Source organism: Helobdella robusta (assembly GCF_000326865.2).
Source record: "Helobdella robusta unplaced genomic scaffold HELROscaffold_1, whole genome shotgun sequence".
Taxonomy (NCBI): domain Eukaryota; kingdom Metazoa; phylum Annelida; class Clitellata; order Rhynchobdellida; family Glossiphoniidae; genus Helobdella; species Helobdella robusta.
The window spans coordinates 12588256-12600783 of NW_008703570.1; the positions used below are offsets into that span (position 1 = coordinate 12588256).

The 12528-nt window shown below is 36.9% G+C and overlaps 1 protein-coding gene across 1 annotated transcript; it reads left to right on the forward strand.

The window, feature by feature from the left end:
- Window positions 1–1646: 1646 nt before the first annotated feature.
- Window positions 1647–8428, forward strand: HELRODRAFT_62964 (hypothetical protein; the record flags this gene model as incomplete). The annotated part of the gene is made up of 14 exons (XM_009011593.1): window positions 1647–1773; window positions 2706–2848; window positions 3146–3236; window positions 3587–3735; window positions 4046–4281; window positions 4413–4515; window positions 4982–5118; window positions 5785–5925; window positions 6255–6370; window positions 6559–6674; window positions 6975–7023; window positions 7176–7537; window positions 7840–7959; window positions 8255–8428. The coding sequence occupies 14 exons, from the start codon at window positions 1647–1649 to the stop codon at window positions 8426–8428; spliced, it is 2064 nt and encodes a 687-aa protein (XP_009009841.1).
- Between the last annotated feature and the right edge of the window lie 4100 nt (window positions 8429–12528).

Below are 12528 nucleotides of genomic sequence, written 5' to 3' on the forward strand. Positions count from 1 at the left end.
AAACACATACATACATACATACGTACATATAGGCGTACACACGTACATACATACGTACATACATAAAAACAAACACATACCGCCACCGACACGTACACACATGCAAGGGTATTAAATATCCCAAAAACATCGTCATAAAATTCGCACCCCAAGTTAATTATTAAATCACTTATTAATATGGCTGAAGGATTAATAAAAATCCAACAAAACTAATTACAAACCTTTATTTTGGTAACAATAATAAAAATAAAAATAAAAGAACAATAAGGATAATGAAACGACGGTCATCGTCACCATATTGAAAATGAAGGAAGGAGTGGGCAAACTTTTCAGTGTGAGGGCCGCATTGAGAATTATTTTACCTTTGAAGGGCCTCATATGTACTTTAATAGCAAATTTTTTCGACCCGGGGGAGAATTTTTTTAAGATTTGTGGCTCCTTTTTTAGTCATAATGACTAGATGATGACATTTTTTGGCGAACAAGGCCTCGATTTTCCAGTAGTAGTAGTAGTAGTAGTAGTAGTAGTAGTAGTAGTAGTAGTAGTAGTAGTAGCAGTAGTAGTAGTAGTCGTCGTAATGTTAGTGGTAGAAGAAGTAAGCAGGTTAAAATGAAATGTAAATAGTGTGAGAAAATATACTGGGTCCCTTTTTTCATATAGCATCTTTTAATAATGTTCAAAGGCGCTATAAAATTGCCTGTGTGTGTGTGTGTGTGTGTGTGTGTGTGTGTGTGTGTGTGTGTGTGTGTGTGTAATGATATAAAATATATTGTATAGATGCGAATATATAACACACGCTAATAACGCACACATACACACACACACACACACACACACACACACACNGCACGCACACATATATATATAGAAGTTTATTGAGGTGTATATAGTTGATTTATTTAAGCTTAGCTTTTTCGCTTAATGGTATGATGTGTTTAATTTTTTGAGTAAATATAATGTGAAACCATTTAAATTTTTCGTTCTTTTTTTTGTTATCTTTTATTGTAGAATGGATAGGTGAATGAATGAGCTATTGAATGAATGAAAGTTTAATTGATGGATTGACGAATGAGGGGATGAATGAATGGAATATTTAATGAATAAATAAATAGATAAATTAATTAATAAATGAATGAATAAAAGAATGAGTAAATAAACAACTTTTTAAAAACTGTTTAATTAATGAACATAATTTTTTTTTCTTAGTAGAAAGGAAGAACATTTGGGATTTAGATAACCACAAAATCTATCTGTCGCCTGGATTATTTTAACAGTAATTGCGTCATCGTTTACGTCATCGTCAACATCATTACCGTCAACAACAACAACCATCCACTCATTCTTTTATTCATTCATTTGTTAATTAATTTATCTATTTATTTATTCATTAATTATTCCATTCATTCATCCCCTCATTCGTCAATCATCAATTAAACAACATCAACAACAACAACAACAACATAGTCACCGTCAACAACATCAACAACAACATCGTCACCAGATACATCATCAAACAACAACAACAACCGCAACCATCATCAGCCGCTACAACAATATTGAAAAAGACAAAGCCGGCGAGAAATTTGAATTATTCACTAACAACATCAACAACAACTACAAAAACAGCAGCAACAACAACAACAAAAATGACGTCAGCTGATCAAACATGGCCGTTGAACATTCACGTGACCGACCTTCAAAGTGACGTCACCATCCGCGTCAGAGATGACATGCACATCGGCGGAGTTATGATTAAACTCGTCGAAACTATGGGTATCATTAAATACTATTACTATCATTACTACTACCACTACTACTGCTACTACTTCTACTGCTGCTACTACTACCACAACTCTACTTCTACTGCTAATACTACTAATGTTACTACTACAACTACTGCTGCTGTTCCAGCTGCTTCTACCACTACTTTCACTATTAATTTTACTGATACTATTACTAATACTACTGCTGCCACTAGAACAGTAGTTGCAGCTACTACTTCTACTACTGCTGCTGCTGCTGCTAAAAATAATAATAACAATTATAATAATAATAAAAGCACTTTTACCGTTGTGGTAATTAAGTAGATTATTGAAACATTAATCATCGCTATTATTAATATTGTTGTCATTATTATTGTTATTATTATTATTGTTATTATAATTATTATTATTATTATTGTTGTTGTTGTTGTTGTTGTTGTTGTTGTTGTTGTTGTTGTTGTTATTATCAAGAGCTACTAATAATGCTACAAGTCTGGATGGTGCACTTGCATCCTGTTTAGGACCATAATTATGTTTAATAATAATAAGAATTATAATAAGAATCATAATAATAATAATAATAATCGTAATAATTATAATAATAATATTATTTGTTATTATGATTAATCATAATAATTATAATAGACTTCGGGTTCATTTTAGATTACGCTTAAATCGCTCAAATTTAACCAAGATAAATGAGACGATTGCGGGGATTACCAACACATCACACACACACACGCACGCATACACACACGCACACACACACACACACACACACACGCACACAGACGTTGGGTTTCTCCCACCTACATATCGTTCACATTTCTAATTGCCCGTCTTTGGATTTTCCACCTTCTTTCTACTAATCTCTATTTCTTAATCCAGAATCCAGCACATCACTGGACCCCCAACTTACAATTTACACATCCCTAATTTCAGGAACTGGACAAGATTGGTCGGATCATTCTCTGTATTGGCCTGACAAAACTATGTGGGTTTCGAGGGCTAAAAGTACATTAGAACGCTACGGTGTAAGGCCGCATGATAAGTTGGTCTTTACTAGTATGCATAAAAATATTAAGGTTTGTTTGTTTGTTTGTTTGTTTACCTGTTTGTTTGTTTGTTTACTTGTTTGTTTGTTTGTTGGTTGGTTTGTTTGTTTTTGAGTTGTTTTCTATCGTTGTTGCTTTTGTTAATTAAATCCTTCGTCATCAGCACCATTAGTATATCGACATTTTCAACATAAAACAACAACATCATCAGCAACATCATCATCATCATTATCATCAATACCGTCATCATTACCATCATCATAACTATCGCCATCATCATCGTCGCCATAATCATCACATCACCATCACCACCTCCATCTACTACAGATCCAGCTGCCAGATCTCACGGTACCTTTCGTAAGGGTGAACTTCTCAGTGAACGTTTTTAATGTAAACCTTAACATCTGCAAGGAACTTGGTTCGTACAAGCGCACATTCACACAAACACACACACAACACACACAAAACTCACACATTTGCACAAGTGTATAAGAGGGAGAGAGAGAGAGAGAAAGAGAGAGAAAGAGAGACATAAACACACACATGCATGCATGCACAAGTGTATAAGAGAGAGAGAGAGAGAGAGAGAGAGAGAGAGAAAGAGGAGAGAGAGAGAAAGAGGAGAGAGAGAGAGAAAGAGAGATAATAATAAAAATAGTGAAAAGGAGAGAGAGCAATATAATAAAGAATGTGAGAGAAAAAAATGAGAAAAAACAAAAAAACCTTTTTTTCCACTTATCCCAATCCGGAATCAACATCAAAAAACAGGAATAAGACACCCGGAAGAATTATCCTTGATGAAAAAAATCGATCCGGACCAATTGAAGAAGAATCAGGGCGTTTCAGGCAAAAGAAAAGACGGACTTCCGACAGGGATGAACCAGAAGTTAGCGGGGTCCAGTGATGGCCTGAATGAAGTTAAAACGCCATCTACTTCCGGTTTTCTAACTCCTGATGTTAATATTTGTTTTCTATCTTGAAATTATTGGTTTTTTTTTTGTTTTTTTAATTATTATGATTCATTTTTGTAAACGAAATACCTCATCTATTGCAACTACTGCTACTGCTACTACTACTACTACTACTACTACTACCACTGCTGCTGCTGCTACTGCTACTACTACTACAACTACTACTACTACTACTACTACTACTACTACTACTACGGCTTAATGACAACAATGACAACAACAACAATAATAATAACAGTGACGTAAAAATTTCCAGGGCACCTTATCGAGAACTTACAACCCCTACATGGCCAGCAACAGCTCCCCAAACCGTTCATTCAACGCTAACGGTATGTTCACTCCTGGCACCGGTTCCATCGACAATCTGGCTTTCCATACTTTGAATATCTCCTCATCATCGTCCAATAGAATCGTCAATAGCACATCCCTGGTCCTGCCTAATTTGCTGCCTAAAATTAGGAATTATTCCGAGGCCGCCAGGATGAATGTTGCGTTAGTAATTTTTGCTGTTTTTTAGAATTTGAGTTATTTACCCCATCCAATTCATTCATTCATTCATTCATCATTCATTCATTCATTCATTCATCCATTCATTCATTCATTCATTCATTCATTCATATCAGATGGTTAGATTCATCTCTCTCACTGATGGAGCAAAATATAACAGAGAACGATACGCTGCTGTTGAGATATAAATTCTACGATTTTTACGATCTAAATCCTAAGGTTTGATTGGTTGATTGGTCAGCTGGTTGGCTGCGCAGCTGGTTGGTTGGTTGGTTGGCTGGTCTGCTGGCTGGTTGGTTGGTTGGTTGGTTGGTTGGTTGGTTGGTTGGTTGGTTGGTTGGTTGGTTGATTGTTTAATTGGCTGGTTTGTTGTTTGGTTTGGTTGGTTGATTGTTTTTCTTGACTGATTGGTTGTATCATGGTTATTCAAATGTCTTCTAAATAGTCGTTTAAATGATTGATTGATTGAGTGAGTGATTAATTGGTTGATTGATTAATTAATTGGTTGATTGGTTGGTTAATTGGTTGGTTGATTGATTGATTGGTTAAACAAAATTTTGATGCTTGTCTTGTTAATCATACCCTCACAAACACACCAACAAACACACCAACAAACACACACGCACAAAACACACGCACAAACAAACACACGCACAAACAAACACACACACACACGCACAAACAGTACGATGAAAGTAGAATCAGATACATATACGAACAAGCCAAATGGTTGGTCCTCTCGGAAGAATTGACTTGCTCTGAAGAGGAGATAATCTTATTGGCTGCCCTACAAGTCATTAACATAATTAATACTATATTATCGTAATTAATATTAAATTATCATAATTTATTCACACGGGCGGATCTAGACTACTTTGAAATTGGGCTAAATTTTAAAAATATTGAGATTCTCGATCACCAAACTTTAAATTTTCATACTCCGGAGATTAAGCTAAATCTGCCACTGATTATTTATATTATTATTATTATTATTATTATTATTATTATTATTATAGTTTCATAATTATTATTATTATTATTATTATTGGGGTCAGGTTCAAATCGAAGAGGTCATGAACCGACCCTACAGCCCTGACGACCCTCACCTTCACGAGCCAGGTGTGAAAATTATTATAACAACTATAATAAAAAATAATAAATAATAATTATAATATAATAAAAATCATAATTTATACGGCATCTTTTGAAATTTTTTCCTGCTGATAAAATGTTCACATAGGCACGCACACACAGTATACATCTCATCACACATACACCGTACACACACACACGTACATACATCGATGCGTCATTTGCCTCGCTGGTGATAGTCTGGGATTTCTTTACGCCACAATGTCATCCACACGTAGATTATGAACAAGAGCCAAAGGATGACGTAGAAGACGCTCTCCACCAGCTGCAGATCTCCCTGGAGGGAGAGAGAGGGGGAGAAATAAAAGAAGGAGAAGGAGGAAGTAATAGTAGTAGTCGTAATAACATTATTAATAGCCGTAGTAATGATAATAGTAATAATTTTGGTATTAGTGGTAGCGGTAGTAGTGGTAGTAGTGGTTCTGGTGGTATCGTTTGTAGGGCCACTAGGATCAGAGATTGTATGAGATGCTACAGGTGAGTATGATGATGATGATGGTGATGATGATGATGATGATGAAGATGATGGTGGTGGTGATGATGATGAAGATGATGAAGATGATGGTGGTGGTGATGAGGATGGTGATGATAATGTTGATGATGATGCTTGTAGCGATGACGTCTTTTCATGACTGGCGACTTCAAAAAATTGCTTAATGACGTCATTTTTATCCTCTATCTGCGTGAATATTCACTATCATTATCATCAATAAAAACATCGTCATCATCACCGTCATCATCATTATCATCATCACCGTCATCATCATTATCATCTTCGCCGCATCATCATTATCATAACCACAAAGGCCTAGAAAGTTCCAACTGAAAACATTCGCCAAGTATCTTTTCATCTTAAAAAATGATAAACTCTTCATATACAAGCAGCCAAACAAAAATGATTATGGTGATGATGATGTTGGTGGTTGCGCCGGTAATGATGATGATGATTCTAAGAAAGCGTTAAAAGTCTTCGATTTGTCGTGTTAGTTTTTGATAAGTTTTGGGGTCTTTTTTTGTCATTGCTTTTAACTCATTCGTTTGCCGTTTTGTTTGTTCATTCATTCATTCAATTCATTCATTTGTTCATTCGTTCATTCATCCACTTCACAGCTTCTGAATCCTTCTCTCTATCATCGGCTTTCGACGTACAGGAAGATAAATACGTCATCAAACTCATCCTACCTTACCATGGCGCCACCGACGAACTCTGGATCAGGCAAGATAATGTATGCACGTCTTTAGCATAAATTTGCATAATAATTAGATGGCCTACCTACTCATAAATTTGAATTTTAATGGGCTGATATTAACGCGAATTTTCTAGCCAACACTCATACATAATACATTAGATTTAATCTGTATCCCATCTTACTTTAAAAATATTCACTGTTATTGTTGTTGTTATAAATACTTTATTATAAGTATTATTTTTACTACTACTACTATTACCACTACTACTACTACTACTACTACTACTACTACTACCACTACTACCACTACTATTACTACTACTACAAACACCACAGGAAGAACAATTTGTGAAGTGGCTGGCTGCATTAAGAATTTTGCACCGAGGTTAATAAAGTTATTAAAATAATAATAATAATAAAAATATATAATAATAAATACACACATACACATACACACACACATACACACACACATATATACACGCACACAGACGCACACATACATACACGCACATTCATACTAACTGAAAAAAACAGGTAAATCTCTCTTAGACCACGTTGCATATGAAAAGGAAAAGAAATCCGTCAGCTCCTTAATAAATATTCAAAAATTCCCCAACAAAAACAACAACAACACCAACAAAAACACCAACAACAACACCACCAACAACAACAAATTACAAGCAGACGATTTAAAACCGGAACGAATTTTGCCACCAAAATTTGGCGCTAAATCGAAAAATTTCAAAAATCTCTTGAGAAAGATTATCGATATTTACTCGAATATTAGCCAAAAAACCTACATAGAAGCGATGTTGGACTATATTAAAGTCTGGCAAATGCTGCCCAAATACGATTTTAGGTATTTTATCATCAAAATAAAGGATTCGAAAAAAGAGGTATGTTTGTGTCTGTTTGTATGTTCGTTCGTTTGTATGTTTGTATGTTCGTTTGTTTGGGTGTTTTTATATTCGTTTGTTTGTGTGTGTGTGTGTGTTCGTTTTGTATGTATGTATGTATTTATGCCTGTGTGTTTATGTACGTTCACCTGTAGGTGTCTGTATGTTTTTGTTTAGTTTTGTTAAAATAAATACTAACTCCATAACCAAGAAAAGTTAATAAAAATTATTATAATTACGATTATGATTATGATGATTATTATTGTTGTTGTTATTATTATTATTATTATTATTATTATCAGGAATTGCTTGGGATAGGTAAGGATCGATTAGTGAAGATGGATTTGAAGACAGGTGACCTGCTGAAGACCTGGATGCTCAAAACCATCCAATCGTGGAGCGTTAACTGGGATATCAAACAGGTGTGTGTACGTGTGTGTGTGTGCGTGTGTGTGTGTGTGTGTGTGTGTGGGTCGTTACGTATCTACAGCATGTGTGAAAGTATGTGTACGTGTATATTCTACACAGGTGTATGTACGTGATATGTGTTTGAGTACTATCCATTAACATATAATTCACACAACACACACACAGATACACACACACACACACACACACACGCTTATTCACACACACGCTCATTCACACACACGCTCATTCACTTACTCACGCACACACACACACACACACACACACACACACACACACACACACAAGGTGCACGTATCATTCGACTTGGAGGAGGAACTCATCTTCCAATGCCTAACTACGGACTGTAAAGTCATCCACGAATTCATCGGCGGCTATATCTTCCTCTCAATGAGATCCGGAGATAAAAATCAAGCGCTAGACGATGAACTATTTCACAAGTTGACTGGGGGATGGAATTAAGGATGCGCAAAAAGTGAAGCGACCTATAAAAAAATATTCAACTACCAACTAGATAGATTTAGTTTATAGATTTGAAGAAAATTGCCTATAAATGTTATACAAATGCCTGTTTTACTAATTGACTGTGGGTTAAAATTAAGGGTATGCCAGGGGTATGCCAATGTGTGGCTGAGTGAAAATGGGGAGGTTCGGCATTTATAAATATGGAAAGAAACCCATTTGAATAATTTGTATCTATATCGACCATAAACATTACAGCAATCAGTAATTTTCCTTTAGTATTTTGATGATTTTCTGGTTCATTATTATTATTATTACCGTTATTATTAATGTTTTCGCAATTTTTGTTATTATTATTATTATTATTACTATTACTATGACGTCATTGATACTGATAGACAGACAAACATTTTATTCATCCAAAAAAAACCAGCTATACCCAATGTACAAAGCGATCAAATTTCCAATTACAATAAGAATAATAAAACTGAAAAACAACAATAATAACAAATAATAATAATAACAAACAACAATAATAACAAATAATAATAATAATAAACAATAATAATATTAGCAGAAAACAGCTTATTTCATTTAATAAATTTTAGTCGAACATGTCCATGAGTATCAGCATCAATCAAAAAGCACACATCCTTCGAAAAATTATACGTTTATTCATTCATTTATTCATTCAGTCATTCTATCATTCATTCAGTCATTCCTATCGGTCATTCATTCATTCATTCATTCACTCATTCAAACAACCAATCAATCATTCCAGCTGAATAGTGAAGACATCGAAAAGAAATTTTCAATCGTCCGCTTATTTAATTAATTACTATCGATTTGAACAGTTTTTTTGAGAAACGAATGAATGAAAAGTGAATTAATGAATGAACGAATAAAAAGTGAATGATAGAATAAATGTATGAATAAATGAATGAATGACCGAATGAATGAAAAAAAAAATAAACAGAAACTGAATAAAAAAAATATTTTAAATCGTCTCTAACTCTGCCAGATGAAAGTAAAAAATTTTCAAATAAAACTTCTAATTTTATGTTTCTGAATCGTTTAATATCGATTGACCAACTGTTCAATTAAATAATCAATCAACTAATCAATCATTCCTTCATTCTACCAATCAATCAATCAATCAATCAATGAGCCAATATTTCAGACGGCCATTGGACCAATAGGAAGATTGTTCTGAACACTCCATATCAGGAAATCAGCCAATCGCATTTGTCCTGCACCAATCCAGGCCCAGGGCACGTTAAGCCCCTCTCTCCGTGCATTTTCATTGGCTGCGTTGCCGTTGCCGGCCAGCGAATCAGAGCCCTCCCTTCTCCAGTTAGGGTCGTACAATCTAGAAACAAAAATAAGAAAACAAATTTGATATACAGTTCCTGTTGTTACCTATCATCATCATCATCATCATCATCATCATCACTTGCTTTATCATCATTATCAAGGAGAAAAAAAAATTACTTTGGGGCAAAAACAATGAGATCGCCCTTATTGGAACCATAAGCAATGCCCTCACCTTCGCCCAACAACCACCTGGTACAATTCACCCCCACCGGAAATCTCAGATCCACCAAACTGACCGACCAATCAGAGCAAGGGTGAGTAACTTCGCTAACAAACTCGACAGATCCTTGGTCCCCGGCACGGGATGGAGGTGGCGGCCTCAAGTGGTATATTCGGCCGATCGTCTGTCATTGGACGGTATGATGTGGTTGTTTTGGGTGGGTTTGTTGCTGTTGGTTTGGGGGATTTTGTCGTTTTTTAAGGAGTCTTTTGATGTTTCATGTGTTAAAAAGAAGTGTGCGCGTGCGTGCGTGCATGTGTGTTTGTGTGTGTGTGGGAGGGTTTGTGCGTGTGTGTGTGTTGCGATGTTAACGTTGTTGCTACTCTGTGCTGAAGCTATTTCATTATATTTCGTCATTCATGGTAACAACACCATAATTAATTTTATTACAATCATAATTATTTAATTATATTATATTACAATCATAATTATATAATTATATTATCCTAATTATCATAGACGGAAACCTGTTTGGGAGAGAGGAAGACCTCATATTTTCCGCACGTCGTCCCAATGAGAAGGTAGTTGCAAGAGGGCGAGAGGCTTACTGATACGGCCGTAGAATCTGACAAACAAGTCAATCAATCAATCAATCAATCAATCAATCAATCAATCAATCAATCAATCAATCAATCAATCAATCAATCAATCAATCAATCAATCAATCAATCAATCAATCAATAAATCAATAAATCAATCAATCAATCAATCAATCAATCAATCAATCAATTAATCAATGAACCAACCAGTAAGCTAACCAACCGGCCAACTAACCAATCAATCAATCAACTAACTAACCAACCAACCGGCCAACCAACCAACCAACACCAACCAGCAAACCAACCGATCACCCCACAGATCAGACAACGCCCCCAGACAACGCACCCCCGAGATTGACAGAATACAGACACTGGCCCAGACTGCGCATGTCCAGCGAGAACACACCGACCTTCTTCTTGGCCCCGACCTTGTTCGGCTTTATGAAGGTGCAGAGCAGTCGGCCATCTTGAGAGATGTCCACAGTCGAGTCGTTATGGAGGTTGGCTCTGGGCACCACTACGTTTTCAGTCGCTAGGTGGTGGCGGGAGAGAATAGGGATGTGCCGGAATGGAATTCAAAATTATAACCATCATCATTACAATAATATAATCATGTTACTATCATCGTCATCATTACCACCATCATCACAAAGCCGTCATCATTACCATCACCCCCACCGTACTGACTGACCATTCTCGAGGTCGATGCTGGGCTTACAGACGAACGACCAGCACTGGATCCTGTATGTTGCATCTTCAGACATGTGCTCCCTCCACGCTATTGGTTGCAATCGTGATGTCGTTGTGATGATAATGATGATGGTAGTGGCGATGATGATGATACGATGATACTGATAATGATACGGTGATACTGATGATGATACGATGATACTGATGATGATACGATGATACTGACGATGATACGATAATACTGATGATGATACGATGATACTGATGATGATACGATGATACTGACGATGATACTGATGATGATACGATGATACTGATGATGATAGTGGTGACGAGAAGACATGGATTCGGCGATGAGGTAGGTGAATGATCCGGATGATGTGATAAACGACGATAACGATTAAGAAACGAACTATAGTAAATGGAGGTACACACACACACAAACACAAACACTCCCTTACAGTTATAACTGTTATAAAAAGAGCTTCTCCTGTTGTTCCTATTGAAACCAAAGGACCAAACGTTAACATTTGGCGGGAATCTATCGTCTGGGTCGCCATCATTCGGCCTGTCCCTCAAATCAAACAGGTCAACATCGCTATCGTCGCCGCCGCCGCCGCCACCGACCACAATGGCGTCCACGCCGGAACCACGCCCGCGGACGCCGTTTGTTCTCACGCTACCCCCGCCTCTTCTACCATCATTATCGTCGTCATCGTCGTCGTCATCGTCGTCGTCGTCATCATCGTCATTATTGTCCATGACGTCATCGTTCCTGATGATGGCGAGCGGAATGTTGTGGCTGTTGCTGTCAGCGCCACTGGCGTGATCATCGTCGTCGTTGTAGATGTTGTAGAAGTGTCGAGTGCTGCTAGATCTCCTCGCACTACCGTTAACATTACTTCTACTACCACTTGCACCATTATTAACATTGTTAATGCTACTTCTACTAGTACTACTGCCATTATTGCCCGTGCTGCTGCTACTACCACCACTGCCATTCAAGTAGTTAATGATGTTATTCCTTGTGCTGACCGCCATCTCTTCTGCTAAGTTCATCAGCTGTAGTCTAGACCTAGACATCTGGTCTCGTCTAGACGCCTGGTCACGTCTAGACGATCTGATCTCGAGAAGTCTGGGAGCTACGAAACTCGAGGCCGTTGACCTTGATGGGGAGAGATACAATGACCTTGATGGACCGGAGCTTGTACGTCTGCTGCTGCTACTGCTGTTGTAGCTGAATGGTGATGACGTCGACTGTCGGCGCTGCTGAAAAG